The 16,073-nt window shown below is 43.6% G+C and overlaps 1 protein-coding gene across 4 annotated transcripts in view; it reads right to left on the bottom strand.

Annotated features, from left to right (window-relative positions):
• Positions 1-1,105: 1,105 nt before the first annotated feature.
• The window catches only part of PPL (periplakin), a 94,670-nt gene continuing 79,702 nt past the window's right edge, over positions 1,106-16,073 (bottom strand). For all 4 annotated transcript variants that reach the window (XM_029576325.1, XM_029576324.1, XM_029576326.1 and 1 more), the window contains exons 13-22: positions 15,640-15,737; positions 13,888-14,045; positions 12,036-12,214; positions 11,817-11,955; positions 11,130-11,323; positions 10,719-10,869; positions 8,924-9,007; positions 7,845-7,961; positions 6,656-6,748; positions 1,106-4,822 (exon numbers count right to left, since the gene is read on the bottom strand). In XM_029576325.1, coding sequence (XP_029432185.1) covers positions 2,156-4,822; positions 6,656-6,748; positions 7,845-7,961; positions 8,924-9,007; positions 10,719-10,869; positions 11,130-11,323; positions 11,817-11,955; positions 12,036-12,214; positions 13,888-14,045; positions 15,640-15,737 — 3,880 coding nt within the window. In that variant the 3' untranslated portion in view covers positions 1,106-2,155. The remainder of the gene's footprint in view (positions 4,823-6,655; positions 6,749-7,844; positions 7,962-8,923; positions 9,008-10,718; positions 10,870-11,129; positions 11,324-11,816; positions 11,956-12,035; positions 12,215-13,887; positions 14,046-15,639; positions 15,738-16,073) is intronic.

Here is a 16,073-nt window from a genome sequence, read left to right as displayed (position 1 = left end):
TGATTTGCTGAGCAGTACTGTGGTCCTCCTTACACACTTTCTCAAAGCATTACCACTTGGATGTTAGGGCTCAGGAGGATGCGGCTTTCGCACATGTGTGTTGACGGGATTGCGGGTAGCCTCCCACTTTTTCAGGAGTAGCTTTGGTATATCAAACTGGTGTGGCTTGGCCTGCCTGAGTGCAGAGGAAGGAGAAATTACTACTTAACTAATAATTTCCTTTCCTGTAAGGAAGGCAGGCCAATCCACAATCTACCCTGGGTTGCCTACTTGCTTTTAGTTCGTCCTTTATATGTGGACGATGAAACGTGTTATTTCTGTTCATTCGTTCGAAGGACTGGTAAGTGACATAACCAACTGCTAAGATTAGTTGATAACTTTTTGGCTGAGCTCAATGTTTCTTAGTTGGTTGGATGCATGAGTGGTTAACTGTTAATAGTAATGTTCAAGTATAATCCGTTTTTCCACATTTTGGCTTTTCTAGAGATACTGGTGAACTGATGGCGGGTCAGGTCTATGGCAGTGACATCAGCAAGTTGGCTTTACTCAGTCTCCATCTGCTGGTAGGAGTGCATAACTCACCGGTGTGGATTGGCCTGCCTTCCTTGGAGGAAAGAAAATTCAGGTATGTAGTCATGTCTCTCTTTTAACCATAGGAATTCTTATGGCATAAATTATATTAAAAAATAATGATAATAATTAAACAAGAAAAAAACCTCAGAAAAATAAGGCATCAGCAGTGACCTAGAAAAACAATTGTTCAGGCATATAAGCCACTGCCACTATCTGTTTGAGGTTTTCCCCTTTTACATTTTTGTTTAATATAATTCATTCCTGAAGGTATATTCCTTTACACTAAACTTGTTTGCCCCTTTTTCATGTTAACATAAATACAGAACCCACCCTTCAGAGGCCAGATTGAAAGATCTGCTTGTGGCCATACCTATTTTAACCTCTTTTTTTTTTATTGCCCTGTAAGTGATTTTTCAACTTGGAGACAAAAAGCAGACACGTCTTGTCTCTCATATTCTGTGTCTGAAATTACTTCTGATAATCTGGGCAGAAACCTTTATTTCTTCTTATAGAAAAAGAACAAGACACCAGGTTAAGAATGCAAGAGCTGCCATAAAACCACCGCACTTTTATTTTTATACTATAAATAAAATGTCCCTTTCCCTTGCATAGGTTAATGAAAAAATACACAAATTCCTTGTAAATTTAGTCGGTAAATACCAGAATGTGAGACATTAGAAAGGTATTAGAAAGAACAAAGTTTACCTCTAAGCAGGAGGTAAGCTAGACTTTTCTTTTAAGGCACGTCTGCAAGAAACTAACATTTACTACTACATCTTTTCTTTTCCTTATACTATTGCGATTGTTTTACATATTTCTTAAAACATAATATGAAAAATAATCTAAATCCAGTGCTTGTTGTATGTCCAGCTGCTCATTTCTTTGGTGTTAAGTTCCCATGGATATAACTAACTTCATTGGTAAAGGAAGGTAGCTCTTTATTACTTGTTTAGGCAAACAGCTTTTGAATCACCTGAAGTGTGTGGCTTGTCTTCCAATGAAGTTTCTAAATTCTGTACAGCTATATGCCAGTCATCTGTTTATTTGGATCTTGACTTCTCTAGTTCTGCAGCATAACATCTAGTTTGCACACCTCTTGGTCCAGAGCTATTATGTCCATGAATGTTATATTGGGTTTCTGATATTTTTGCCATGGCTATAGGCATCTTCTCACTAGAAGAAAGGTTATAGACAATTCAAAAACTGAAGGGAATATGCTGAGATCTGTACATTTCTTTTCCCAGTGTACATCTGACTTGACCTATTCAGATGGACCAGTTTTGCCTGTTTTTAATCTGTTGTATATGAGGAGCCACACTTAGGCACATTTCAGGCAAATGGTTACAAGATTAAGCAAATGGATCTCCTCTTGAGGCTTGGCAGTGCTTTCCATATATTGGATAGAACAGGATGGGTGAAGCACCAAAGCATTAAATGATGCAAAGAACAGAGCTTCAGGCAGATACAAGGAAGACAAAACACTGCAACACTTAGTAATTGTAACAGGTAAGATTGAGTGTTTGTTTTTTATAATGTTCATATAGTCTGCCTAAGTATTTTCAGATGATCATTGGCTTGTTGACTATTTCTTTCCAGATACCAAAACTGCAAATTCCTGGATGGACATTTCCTTATTGAGGTACCGATCATATTGATACTTGGTAATCCTTCCACTCCTCAGAGCATCATCAATGTCGAACTTCTTGCCTGATTTTCTATCAACAATCACAGAGGATTCTCCATTAGGACCTTTTATGGTGGTTTCTTCCCAGTCGCATTCCTGGCTTTGCAGATTAACAAACATCTTCCAGTCAATGAGCCCAAGTTTGTGGGCTGCTTCTGGAGTCATCTCTCTTCCAGTGTCAGGATCAATAACTACAATGGACCGGCGCAAGTGGTTTTCTCTCTGTTCTCTCTTAACTTTAATGGTATTGAGTCGTGTCTGCAGTTCCTCAATCTCAGCATCTTTGTCTCGAGAGATTTTTCTTAGGTCTTCCAGTTCTCTATTAAGGGACTGGAATCTTGAGTCTAGATTAACTCTGTTGTCAATCTGTGTCATATTTCTTAAATCCTCAGCTTCTTTTGCAGTCATTACAATCTCTGATTGCAGCCTTCGAGTTTCCAGCTGAAGACTTTGCTTTTCTGTCTGCAGTTTGTGGACTTCTTCCCTCAAGTACTCTAATTCTTTGTTAGTTTTTGAATTATTGAAATCAATTTCTGACATTCTTGCCTGAAGTCGATCCACTTCAGCATCCAGTTCCCTCTTGCGCTTGCTTTCCTCTTCCAAAGAGCTTTTCAGTTTTTGAATCTCATTCTCTGTCTCAGCATCTCTTTCCACTTCAACCTTTTCTGTAAAAACTACTTTTTCCTTGACCTCCAGCTTCTCCATACTGAGCAGCTTCTTCCGCAGGGCATCAAGTTCAGTTTCCAGCAGTTGTCTATTATGCCTTTCCTCTTCCACTTGAAGTTTGAGAAGGTTGTGATCTTTCTCCTGCTGGGGATCTTGCTGAAGGACTACTTTTTGTTTTACAGTCACTTTTTCCTTCGTCTCCAGATCTCTTTGTTCCAGTTCATTAAGCCTGAGTCTCAGTTTCTGGATCTCCAGTTCAGCCTCTCGGCGAGCCTGCCTCTCCCTCTCCAAGTCCTCCAGTTGACGCTCCAGCTCTGATTTCCGCCATTGAAGTTTGCGCAATTCTTCCTGCAGAGAATCTTTCTGTTTTAGTTCATTTTCAATATTTTTAGAAAAGGAATTGACTTCAGATTTTAGTGCATGATCTTCTTCATACTTCACAACTTCCTGCTGCACCACTCTCTCCTTCACTTGTGCAAGTTCTCTCTCTTTTTGTCTTATTTTTTCTTCATTTGACATCCTCTCTCTCTCCAGGTCCAGTCGTTTCTTTTGTTCTTCAGCCAGTTTTGCTCTCAAGGACTCCACCTCCTCTTTGGTTTTGGGATCTTCACGATACTGCAAAGTCTCTTTCACAACTTCTTTCATTTGAACTTGAGGTTTAGCCTCTTTCCAAGACTGAATCTCTTGCTTCAGTTGAGTCATCTCCAATTCTGATCTTTCAATCACACGTGTTTTGTCCAAAATTTCTTCCCGCAGCCCCTCCATTTCTTTCTGGGTCTCTGGATCTGTCTTGTACTTGATAACTTCTTTGATCACTTCTTTCACCTCCACCTGGGGGCCTCGTGATTTCAGAGTTGTGAGCTCATTCTGGAGCCTCACCACATTTTCTTCAGAGCTCCGGTGATGTCTCTCTTGTTCAATTAGCTCCATGCGAAGGTTAGCTACTTCACTTTCAGCCTTAGGATCAGGGCGAACAATCTCACGCACTTTCTCCTGAATAAGGACCTTGGCGTTTTCCTCTTCCATAATCTGGATCTTATGGATGAGTTCATTTTTCTCCCTGACAGTAGTGCGAACCTTGGCTGTTTCTTCCTCATACTGCCGTCTAAGATCAGCCATCTCCCTCTCAGAAGCCAAGTCTTTCTCCACTTTCAGTACTTCTTTGACTGTGATTTTTCCCTCAGCTAGTGCCCGTTCTTTTTCCAGGCGTTTCAGCTTCTCCTGTAGAAGGTTGAATTCTGCTTCTTGTTGTCGCCTCAGTGTAGTTTCCCTCTCCATATTCTCCTGCAGAAGTCTGTACTCTGTGGTGAGCTGAGGGTCATTCTGTAGCTTGACCACCTCCTTCTCTGTGATCTTTTCCTGCTCTTTGTTCTTCTCATCTGACAGAACATCAATGCGCTTCTTCAGCAGGTTAATTTCATTCTCTCTAGTTCCCTTTTGTCGTTTCAATTCCTCCAACTCTTCTCTCAGCCTCAATACTTGCTCTTGCTGGTCTTTGTCCATCTCAATCCGAAGAACCTCTTTGACTACATACTCCTGCCCACCAACTTTCTGCTCATATTCAAAGGAGCGAATCCTTCCTTTGAGAGATTCTAGTTCATCCTGTAACAATTTGTTCCTTCTCTGTTCCTCTACCACTTTTTCCTGGAGTTTGTAGTGTTCATCATCAAGCTGTGGATCTGGAACTTTTTTAACCAATTCTTTTTTCACCACAGTCTCTTGAGGCTTCTGACCCTGGAGAACAATAATTTCATTCTGGATGGTTTTTATCTCTGTTTCTAGTTGGTGCCTGCGTTGAACCTCATCGTCCAGCATGTTCTGTACTCTCCAGGTTTCTTCTGCTGGTCTCTCTGACCTGCTGGTCTGAACAGACTCTTGCATAATTTCTACTTCTGGTTTCTGTCATTAAATAAACAAAAACAAAACCATGGGTGAGAAGGAAGAATGCACAAAGTCTACTCATTACATTTCCTTTCCAATGCTCTTTTTCCAATGTTTGCAGTTGTTTTAGTAATTGCTTATAACTTGCTGATTAAAGATATAACAGGGTTACACAGTCTTCTCTTGGGTAAAGTTACCAGCTGTCTGTTATGATTTAGTAATTATTGTTCTGTCACTTTAGTACTAAACATAATGGGGAGGATTTTAGGAGCCCTGCTCGCCTAAATCCGCCCAAATCCGGGCGGATTTAGGCGAGCAGGGCCCTGCGCGCGGGTGAGCCTATTTTACATAGGCTCACCAGCGCGCGCAGACCCCAGGACTCGCGTAAGTCCCGGGGTTCTCCGAGGGGGGCATGTCGGGGGCGGGCCCGGTTGTCGCAGCGTTTAGGGGGTGTGTCGGCAGCATTTTGGGGGTGGGTCCGGGGGCGTGGTTACAGCCCGGGGTGGTCCGGGGGTGTGGGGGCGTGGCCGCGCCCTCCGTACCCGCCCCCAGGTCGCGTCCCGGCACGCTAGCGGCCCGCTGGCGCGCAGGGATTTACGTCTCCCTCCGGGAGGCGTAAATCCCCCGACAAAGGTAAGGGGGGGGTTTAGACAGGGCCGGGGGGGTGGGTTAGGTAGAGGAAGGGAGGGGAAGGTGAGGGGAGGGCGTTAGAGGATTCCCTCCGAGGCCGCTCCGATTTCGGAGTGGCCTTGGAGGGAACGGGGGTAGGCTGCGCGGCTCGGCGCGCGCCGGCGATACGTAACTGATAGCCTTGCGCGCGCTGATCCAGGATTTTAGCGGATATGCGCGGCTCCGCGCGTATCTACTAAAATCCCGCGTACTTTTGTTGGCGCCTGGAGCGCCAACAAAAGTACGCCAATGCGCCTTGTTTGAAAATCTACCCCAATGTCTAAAGAATATGGTCAACTGTGTTTTTCTATATTAAGCCTAGAAAATTTTCACAGTAAAAGGAAAAACACCTCACAAAGAATGCCTACATAGGTTGAGTAGCATTTAAATGTGAATTGATTTTTTTTTTTTTCCTAGCCTATTTTAACCTTGTCCTCCATGATGGGGCACGCCTTGCCAATAGTACTGTGCATGAGAGGTACTGATTCAAGGGAGCTGGATGTAGTCCTTTCTATAGTGATAACAGCATAGAGAGACTTGTTTTTACAGTGTCAGAATCTGCAACGACAGGAAACACTATTTCCTTTCCCAACAGGTAACAATAGTCAGTTATTGCTAAGAAGTCAGTCAGCCTTTTCTCTGTTTTGGACTGTAGCTCCAGTGCTTTCCCTATATGTGCCTAATTTTTCTTTAAGCCTTGTAGAGTTTTGTCATTAATCCATCATGGGAACTTAAGGCTTCCAGAAAACTTCCTGGCCAGTTACACTACTTTTTCAACTAATAATCTTTTGGCAGACTAGGCATTGGAAAATGTATTAATTTAAATTCCAAAAGCACCTAGAGGCAGGGCATGAAATATCAGCTATAGTTTTGCAGTTTGCAAGATCTCTATTTAACATGGAAAAAGCTATAGGCCTGAATCCGCTGCAGGCTCCATCTCTAAAGAACAACATTCGCGCCTTTCGGCGAGCATGCAATTATCCACCCACAACTATGGACAAATATTTCTAACTTATAATTTAAGCACAAGAAAGCAGGTGCCATGAGCCCTGGGATCTGTTCTTAGCTAACAGCTGCATGAATGCAACTTTAAATATATTACTATTAAAGAGAGCCGAGAAAGCAAAAAGGAAGCCAGAGCAGTTGTGACATTAGAATAATGTCAGGCCTCTATGTTCCTACCTGTCGCAAAAGATTCTGAGCAAACTCCAGGTTCTGTAGTCTTTGCTTGTTCACTGCATTTACCTCTGTGAATCGTGCTGCCAAGACCGCTTCCTGTAAAACCAGAGCATTTTCAGAAGCGATAAGGCAAAGGAAAAGATGTAGCAAAGGAAACCCTACATTCAGAACTCCAAACTAAAATTCAATCAAGTCTGTTCTCTGGCATCTTCATGAATGCGAGTGTTTGATGCTGCCTAATGACCAGTGCATAGAAAGGCAACAAATGTATTTGGGCAGCTGGCAGGAAAGGGTTTATAATCTTTGGATTTTGTCATTTTTTCTTTTATGCAGTAGGTCAAGTGCTGATTGAAGATTGACATGCAATAAAGTGATTTGACTCTGCTCTGCTGATTTTTTTTGAGGGATGCATCATGAACACGTGTCAGAAGAATCCCAAGATCACAACTGCATAGGAGGATAGGAATGGGTATACAAATTATTCGCAAGTAGAATGTTTTCAGTGAATGCGTTCGTACTTAGTCTACTCGCAAAAGAAGCCAAGCCTGGTGTTTCTCCTCCACCATCCATACCTCTGCTGCAGACTGAATAACTACTCCTACCAGGGGCGGCTCAAGGCAATCTTGCTGCCCGAGGCAAGGAATGAGAAGGCTCCCTTTCTCTGGCACCCACATGCTCTCTCACCCCTTCCCACAGCACCCTCACATATGCTCTCTCTCATCCCCTGCCCAGGCTTGCAATCTCACACACACACACACACACACTCACCAGGGCCTTCATCTTCGCCACGAGCGGGACGTGCTGCTCATGGGGTCTCCTCCATGTTTGCCATTTTCTGCGCATAAAATGGCAAAGATTAAGGAGACCCCCAATTCCGCGGGGGAGGGGAGGGGAATTCTATATGGGTTCTTTGTTGTTTTGGTGGCAGGGTGAGGTAGCCGCTAGGAGTTGGGGGGGGGCGGCAGTTTTTGCTGCTTCCAAAGTTGGCTGCCTCATTAGAGAACCGCCCTTGACTCGTACTTGGATGATCCATCAAAACCATGTCGGAGTAAGATGGCAGCTCGATCCATAGTGCACTATGCTTCTGCACTATTCTGAAAGCAACCCGTTTATCAAATCCAGCGTATCACCTTGCTCATAGAAATAAACCATGTCTTGTGAGAACGTCAGAGAATAACAAGGAGTCCATTACCTCATCTTTTACTTTAGAAGCTGGTGACTGGATTCTTGGTCTCTTGCTAAGATGCCTGGTCTGTCCATTTTCAAGGTCAAGAAAGGACCTCAACTTCTCGGTTTCAAACTCGTAATTCTGAAAGCAATTAATCCATAGGGACTCAAAGTAACAAGAACCAAGCCTGGATTAGTTACTGACAGCAAAATTATCATTCTTCTCACCTTTCCTAGATGTCTGCTACTGAAAGATGAAAAGCTAACTCCTACTCCTAAACTTTCCCAATCCTGCCAGTACTCTTCAGTATTGATTTGCAACACTTACTGCTTCCCAAACTCGCCTGCAGACCCTCAACTAGCCCTGCTTTAAAGGACACCCAAATAAGCAAGTTAACTATTTATTAGACCAAAGGTATACAACATAGCTCATAGAACAAAGTCTATGAAACTCAATTCAATGTATCTCAAAATAATGCATCTACATTGTTCCATATTTAAAAGTAGTATGGAAGTAGAAATAGCTTCTCAGGACAAGGATTCCCTGTATCCCATAGAATGAGACAGCACAGTCCATATTGTCTATGATACTCCAAATGATGATATTCACTCACATGCTGAGCTAATCAGATATAACGTGTAACATGCTTCTAAATGTAGGTCTTCCCATGTTCCCCTGGGAATTACAAGGAAGCAGCTTAAAGAATTTAAAAATAAATTGGAGTATTTTGTAAATTTGAAATGGGGTGAGCATTAAACATGTGCCCATCTTCACCTACAGCACCTAATCTTCAAACCCTTATCCAAAGAGAAATTTACAACCCTATGGAAATAAGGTGATTTTATGATATAGGCAACTCTCCATTACAGCAAAAATCACCAATTTGCTCACATGAGCCAAGTCCAGATTAGAAGTCAATGGACGGGTAGTGACATTCTGTTTTCTTATCGAGCACATTAGTAGTCTTGGAAGCTGTACGTTTTTTTTCTATCTTTCTCCTCTGGCTCATAGTCCAGCATGTGGTCTGTCCCCTGTGGCCTCAGGCTCTCTTGCTGTCTTACAGTCATGCCAGATGTGTTCAGGAACCCAAATCCCCACTATACCTTGACAGCCTGTTGGTACTGCTGGGCATTGTTGGCCACTTCCTGGACATCTTGCTCCCGGCCAGCGATTTCATTCAATAGGAACTGTACAGTTACATAAAGAAATGAAATGAAATCCATAGAAAGCACGAAACCCCTCATTAAAAGCAGAAAATCTGAAAAGGGTTTTGCTTTAGTATATAAGTTTTCTGCCTGCAGGGTCCCAATATGGAAATATTTCCCTTTCCCTCCATCATGCAAGAAGGTTAGACAGTTGGTTTCTCTTAAGAGAATTTCAAGCCCCAACCATAAACCAAGTGGTGCTCTTGATATATATTTTTTTTTTTTTTTTGGCCTCTGACCTTTCTGGGATCAAGCTTTTTTTTTCCCCCTCCTCACTGTCTGACATGCAGGTAGCCTAAATTAAGACACGCTGAGGGAGACACTTTCTGCAAGTTAAAACTCAGGGATGAACACATGGTGACGTGCTACAGCGGGTTTATGTAAGGGTAGGAGGAGGATTCAGGTGCATTTCCTATATAGAAGAAAGAGAGTGGGGGCTGCGACTGGTACAACGAGATAGTCTCCTCCCTTCCCTTAGATGCACCCTAAGCTGGCAGCAGTAGGATGCCATGGCAGAACTGTGAGTGCAACTCACTTGGCGAAAAGCGTTGGTTAAGAGGGTGGGTGGTGATTCCCTACAGGGAACTAAATTCTCTAGCAATGGCACATCCTCACCGTTTTTATGAACTGGGGGAAATAAATACAGACAAGTGCTGGTAATTTTTTTTTTTTTTGTTTTGAATATTTGAATAGACAAAAGAGTCCCACTATTTGTTTTATAAACCTGGGACACTGAGGATGCTGGTCCCATGATACTGCCATCCTGGAGACCCAGTTAGAAGCAGGTCAGGGATATCGGGGAGGACTGTAGAGCAGAGATATTACAAGCAATGGGACTGGGGATCGGATAGAGCCTATAGCTCTAATAGAAGATGGATATTGTAGGCCCAGGAGTTGGCTTCCCTTTCGTGAGTGGGACAGCGTTAAACTGGTACAAGAAGCCTTGAGCAGCAAAGCAAGCCTCTCTCTACCGACTGAACGGAGCTTCTCTGCATCCGTGTGAAATTGTGCAGCAGTGACTCCATGCCAGCATGAGATATGAATCCCAGCCTGGTTCTCGGACTCGCACCTCGACGCAGGCTATGGCTTGTTGTCCTACAGACTGCATTGGGAGGATAGATACAAAGTATCCTCTCTTGATGGCATGGAGTTAAGACTACCAAAATGTCATATTGCAATTATTTTTAATTCTATTCTTTACCTGTGATCAGTTTGTATAAATAAGATTTAACATTTTAATTAAGGTATCACTTTTGTACCAAGATTGGCTTTTTAAATGTGCTTTTACTGAATATGAGCTTTTAACATCGAACACCAAATAAGGAAGATCGGAGTAAGATACATATTTGTTTTAATCTTATATTTTATTTGATCTATTTTACTTTTACTGCTTTTAATAACTAACTTATTTCATACTTTTAACAGAGTTAGTTATCACTATTTTATAAATGTATTGTATTTATTATATGTTTTATTTTTTGTAAACCGTTGTGAAGGTACATCTGATGCGACGGTACAGAAATACAATAAACTAAACTAAACTAAAAGATTGATGCTGTCACAGATACTGGGACAAGCAGTTGACAAGTATCAGGCATGCAATAGGAAATGTGCTTAACAGAATTTTTACTGGTTCTCAGCTTCCGATCCGATTTATGATGCAGAAATGTTGCTTTTAAAAGCTGTACATTACCCTTTGATTCTTCAGTTTTGTATCCACTTGCGTGATGCCGTCCGTTTCCCGTGGCTCATAGTTGGGGAGACTGGAAATCCACTTGTTGACATTGTCACAGCCATTGCGATAGCCAGCATATGTAGATTTGGCTTTTTGTAGGTTCTCAGTCCTGCAGAGTTAAAGTACACCATCATTTCTTGTGCTCACAGCCTAAGCAACCAAATCTTTCCCATCAAAATTTATACGTGAAACAAAATGTCCGATTGCCCTTCGGTCATTGGGTCTCCCACATGGTTCAGACCTCCCCTTCCTGCCCCACCTTCCTTGGCAGCTGCTGCGCCAAGGCCTTTCCCACACCCTGTCCAGTTAAGTGCAAGAACCTCCTTCATGGGTGTAGTGCCGAAGTCTCTGGTGCTTTCTGACACCTGCCTGTTCTGAAGCTGTTGATTGAGGTTGTCATAGCGCTGATTCAGCTTTTTCATCTCTGACTCCTGGCGCTCGATATCTGGGCAGTGTTCTTGGAACTGGCTTGCCAGGGTGCTGCAGCTCTTTTTGCTTCTCTGCAGGTTCTGCTCTGCATCATTGAGGGTGGCTTTCTTGGACTGTAGCTCTGAGCCTAGGGCCTACAAGTCAATGACAGAGTGATTTGCATTGCAATTTCAACTTGTAATAAGCTTGATTATAAATGATCATCTTTAGGAAGGCTTAGGCACAAATAAAGGTTCAATGCAAAGGCACCTGAAGCACTAAATTGTACCAAGAACAGGAGCCCACTTAGGGGCCTGCATCCTAAAGGTTTATGGGGGAAAAATGCTTAGTACCCAGCACATCCTGGGGAAAGGCCCCAACTGCGACTCCCTTGTTCTAAAGTCTATGACCATCAAATCCATGCTCTTGACAAAAATATTCATTTTCATTGTTGGAGGTGTTTAAGTACAAACATTAAAAAATGGGGCACTCCAAATGTTTGGAGAACACCGTTTGACAACTTGATTGCGTTTGGATTTTTTCTGACAGGCTCCAAACTCTAATCTTGAGAAAGGGAAAAGAAATATAGTCTCTTTATACTCTATCACCACTTCATGGTCTAGTAGTTATTACAAAAGGTTTGCTCACAGTCAGCTCTTGCTGCTTCTTATCTAGGGCCTTCAAATCTTCTGGCATTGTTTCGTCCTGGGCAAGTTTGATTTCATATGTGGACAACAGGTCTTTGCCCTTTTGAAGGCTGTTCTCTAGGCGGTTTGCCCCCTCAACCCTGAAAAGATAGAGAAAGTCAGTTATCTGCTTCTGAGCAGGTGAAGGAAACTTGGTTTCCCGCCTGGCTTAGTGACCTACTTTTCCTGAGCGCAGGCGAGCAGCTGGTTCACTCTGTTGGATTTCTGCTTGGTGTCCTCCACCTTGCTCTTTAGTAAGGGGGCACTGCTGCTGTTGGGAACAGCACTCAGAAAAGCTTCACACTCTTGGATCTTCTTGGATTTGTCAGGCTCGATGCGCTGGACATCATTGGTAATATTCTAAAACAGGACAAAAAGCATCGGCATCTTATCTCCCCATTCTTAAATGTTATCATGAAGCATTGCTATTGTGTATACTTGCCAAGGACTACTGGAGCTATACTGAAAATTGGCCAGGAACGGTACTTAGCAATCTGCTGATTTTGCTAGAGACTTAGGTAGATTAACTGGGCTCACAGGTGGGGGAAGTACTGGAGAATACAGAAGACAGTTTGCTAAAAACTTTGTTGCGTATTTGAAAAGTTCATCTAGATGCTGACGGCTATATTAACATTATAGCGGTTCAGGTCAGAAAAAGAGGTATGGCTTTTAAAATGTTTACCTGAGCCTACAAAACAAAGTTAGATGATACCGTTCAGCATTTGTAGGAGATGCAGGGGGTGATGTCACAGCTGCCCTCCTAATTCTGCACGGGAACTGAAGCATGAAGGCCAATGGCCTATGAATAAAAACATGTGGACTTGCCACCATGGGCCCCAGATGCTAGGTGTAGTGTAGAGGTCGCTCTTTGGCATCAAGATGACCTTGCTGGATAGGCTGAGCTGTATCTTCCCCCATGCATTAGTCAAGGCAGGACCATAGGCCAGTTGCATTTTCCAGTACATGGGCGACATGCAGTGAAATATCCAAGAAAACAAGGTAAATGGTGGCTTTAGGACTTCTGCCTCTGATGGATAACTAAACTGGAGGGTATAGAGAAGTAATGCTCACTCTCAGCTTTCATTTTAAGATGTCTTTCTCCCAGCTTCCCCCTGTAATCTCAGCTGCTGCATTCTTGTAGACTCCCTATTCTGGTCACCTCTGGGCCCGGCTTAAACCCTGGGGTACAATGCATAAGCAGCTTGTGCTGCTCAAAGATTTACAGCTATGGGGGAAGGAGGAAGAGAGTTAAAGGGAGATGGACAACAAGGGGAGAGAATACAGAAGAAAAGATGAATCAGAGGAGGAGAGGGAGTGCTTACGAAGCTGAAAGTGTTAGACTTCAGCAACGTGCAAAACTTAGAGAAGCTGTGCTAGAAATAGAGAGGAGTAAAGAGAGCATGAATAAAAGCAATTTAAGAGAACAAACCGGGAAAACGGATGTAGAGAAATGCAAAAAATAATAAGAGAAAAAAGTTGCACGACTAAAGAAGAAATCTGCTCAATACAGGCAAGCGGTTGATTTGTGATTTTATTTTTCAAAGCCAATTAATCAGATTAGAGCTTAGTGTAAAACAAAACCTGCCTGTACTACCCACATGAGAAAATGAATCATGTAATTCAAACAAAGAGGCAGCACTGAATGGTCCGCACACATGGCTTGGAAGAGCTGCATAGGCACGGAATCACGGCACATGCTGGGAAAAAGAACAGTGGCGGGACGCTACCTGGACACAGTGTCAGACTGAGCCAGAATCCTGCGTTAATGATTAAACAGCAATGCACCTTCCTTCTTTCCTGGGACCCATCGCCTATGCACAGAGCCACAGGGAGGCATTTTGCTAACTGGGGCAGGGTTTCAATTTGGCAACCTCCCCTACTGCTGCTCAAACAAGCACAGTTGCCTCCATTTGGCACCCACCTCGGGGGGGGGGGGGGGCATCCAGAACAGGTACCCCCCCTCTTGCCGTGGTTCTAAATGACCTTTTCCTAAGGATATCTCATGTGTGAGCTCTGTGTCGGGTTTCCATTACCTTAAGGTCCCTCACACGCTCCATGCTGTCCTGCACTGCCCGGTTCTGCTCCAGGGGAGGACGCAGGCGGGAGGTGATTGCCTTCTCTTGCTTGTCCAGATCACTGTTCACTTTGTCCAGTCCTGCAAGCATCTGTCGTCCCTGCACATCCTGAGCATCTGGATGAGGAAGAAAGGGATAGTTAGAGCACTGGGCATAAAGGAATTGGGTATCAGAGAGAAAACAAAAGGGTAAGGAACAGAGAGGGATTTTTCTCAGAAAACTCATCAGCAGTACAGCAATAGAGCATATTTTAATCAAGTAGGATGCGGTTCGTTAACAGATGTGCTTGCTGGACAGTAAGAGTTCCTCAGCCCAAAACATGCACAGCAAGATAGTAAAGGGGCAGAGAAAGGAGGTTTGTGAAAAGAAAGAAGGTTCAGGGTGGCCCATGGAAAAGTAGCCTACCTCCAATGCACTGGTAGAAGGAAAAATGCAAAAGGAAAATTGGGGACAGAAGGAAGCAGAGAATTAAAATGGGAAGGCAGAAGTCTTGGAGTCAGTTTGGGCTTCTTGCAGCTTTTCCTGCAGTAGCTGTAGGTGGATGCAGAGAACCGAAATGCATTGCCCCCCTGCACCGGCTCGTGTCTGTGGAAACCCTAATAGAAGCCATTTTCACAAGCATCTTGGGCTGACTCTTCCATAGAATGATGCATAGGGAAATATTCCAGGTGGGCAGAGTGTGAAGGTTTGGGGGACAAGACACACAGGATCCGAAAACAAAAAAAGTTTAAAAGCAGTGTTGGTTGGATGAATAAAATAAAATCTTTAAATAAATAGGTCGCCGTCTCAAGATCAGGTGAAAGTTAGGAAATTTAACAAAAAGACCGAAGGATGGAAGAAAGAAATGAAAAGTCTCTACATAAAACCAAAGAGCTGAATAAATTTAATAAGCTAATCTGTTTGAGCAGGTACTTGAGTTAAATCTATTCTGATCATCAGCTCACAGCTGACAGCTTTACTTTATTTTCCACGTGTCCATATCCCGCAAGGCCTGCTTAGAACTCATGCAGAGCTTATATACGGGCCGATACAGTAAAGTCCGCGGGAGAGCGTGCAAACGCCCGCTCTCCCAGCGTGCGCACAGGCCTCTCTCCTGTGCACGCGATTCTGTATTCAAATTAGGTCCAGCGGTAAAAACAGGAAAAAAGAGGCGCTAGGGACATGTTAGTGTCTTTTTGGACAGGAGTGGCGGCTGTCAGCGGGTTTCACAGCCGACGCTCAATTTTGCCGGCATCGGTTCTCAAACCCGCTGACAGCCACAGGTTCGGAAACCGGACGCCGGCAAAATTGAGCGTCCAGTTTTCAAGCCGCGGGCCGACTTCCAATTTTTTTTTTTTTTAACTTTCGGGACCTCAGACTTAATATCGCCATGATATTAAGTTGGAGGGTGCACAGAAAAGCAAACCAAGGGCTCCAGTTACATTAAATAGCGCTCAGAATCCCTTCCCAGAACTCCTGACGGAAGGAGAATGCAGGGAACAGAAAGGCTTCTTTTAACCTACAGGCTGTATCCTAACTTCACAATTCCATTAAAATAATCCACATGTGCTGCCGCATTGACCTTGCCTAAGTAGCACCCAAACCACAGCTTGGGCTCGTCTCCTGCAAAGCCTTTATCCAGATTTCTTTTTTTTCAGCGGGGAGGAAGGGTAAATGTTACAACTGTGCAGCCCAGTAGCAGCCTGGATAGTCCGGTCTGCCAGTACCTACCTCCGCTGGTATCATTTCTCATATCGTCGTAGCGTCGGGCTAAGGCGTTCCTGCTGCCAGCCATCTTCTGTTTCACACTCCGGTTCTGACTGCCAATGCTGCAAGATGAGAAAAAGGCAAAGTCTTTGAGCGCCATTTCTACTGCGCTGTTGCTGTTGTGACTCCGTCTGTCCCTCTCATGCAAGGAAAGAAAACAGTATTTGGTAGCACACATTCATTTCTCTCAGGGAGGAAGCGTGACTTAGTAGTTACAACAATGTGCTGCAGTGTTTAAATCCTGCTTCTATCACCTACACTCCTTGTGAAGTTTGGCAAAGTCATGTTATGTCCCATTGCCTCGAGGATCTACAGACTGTAAGCTCTTTGGGGAAGGGACTTATCAAACCTGAACACTTATCATCAAAGTACAGTGCTGTGTGTGCCAGGTAGCACTA

Source organism: Rhinatrema bivittatum, chromosome 14 (assembly GCF_901001135.1).
Source record: "Rhinatrema bivittatum chromosome 14, aRhiBiv1.1, whole genome shotgun sequence".
NCBI lineage: Eukaryota > Metazoa > Chordata > Amphibia > Gymnophiona > Rhinatrematidae > Rhinatrema > Rhinatrema bivittatum.
The sequence above is the reverse complement of the archived record's forward strand: the minus strand, read 5'-3'. Positions and strand labels throughout refer to the sequence as shown.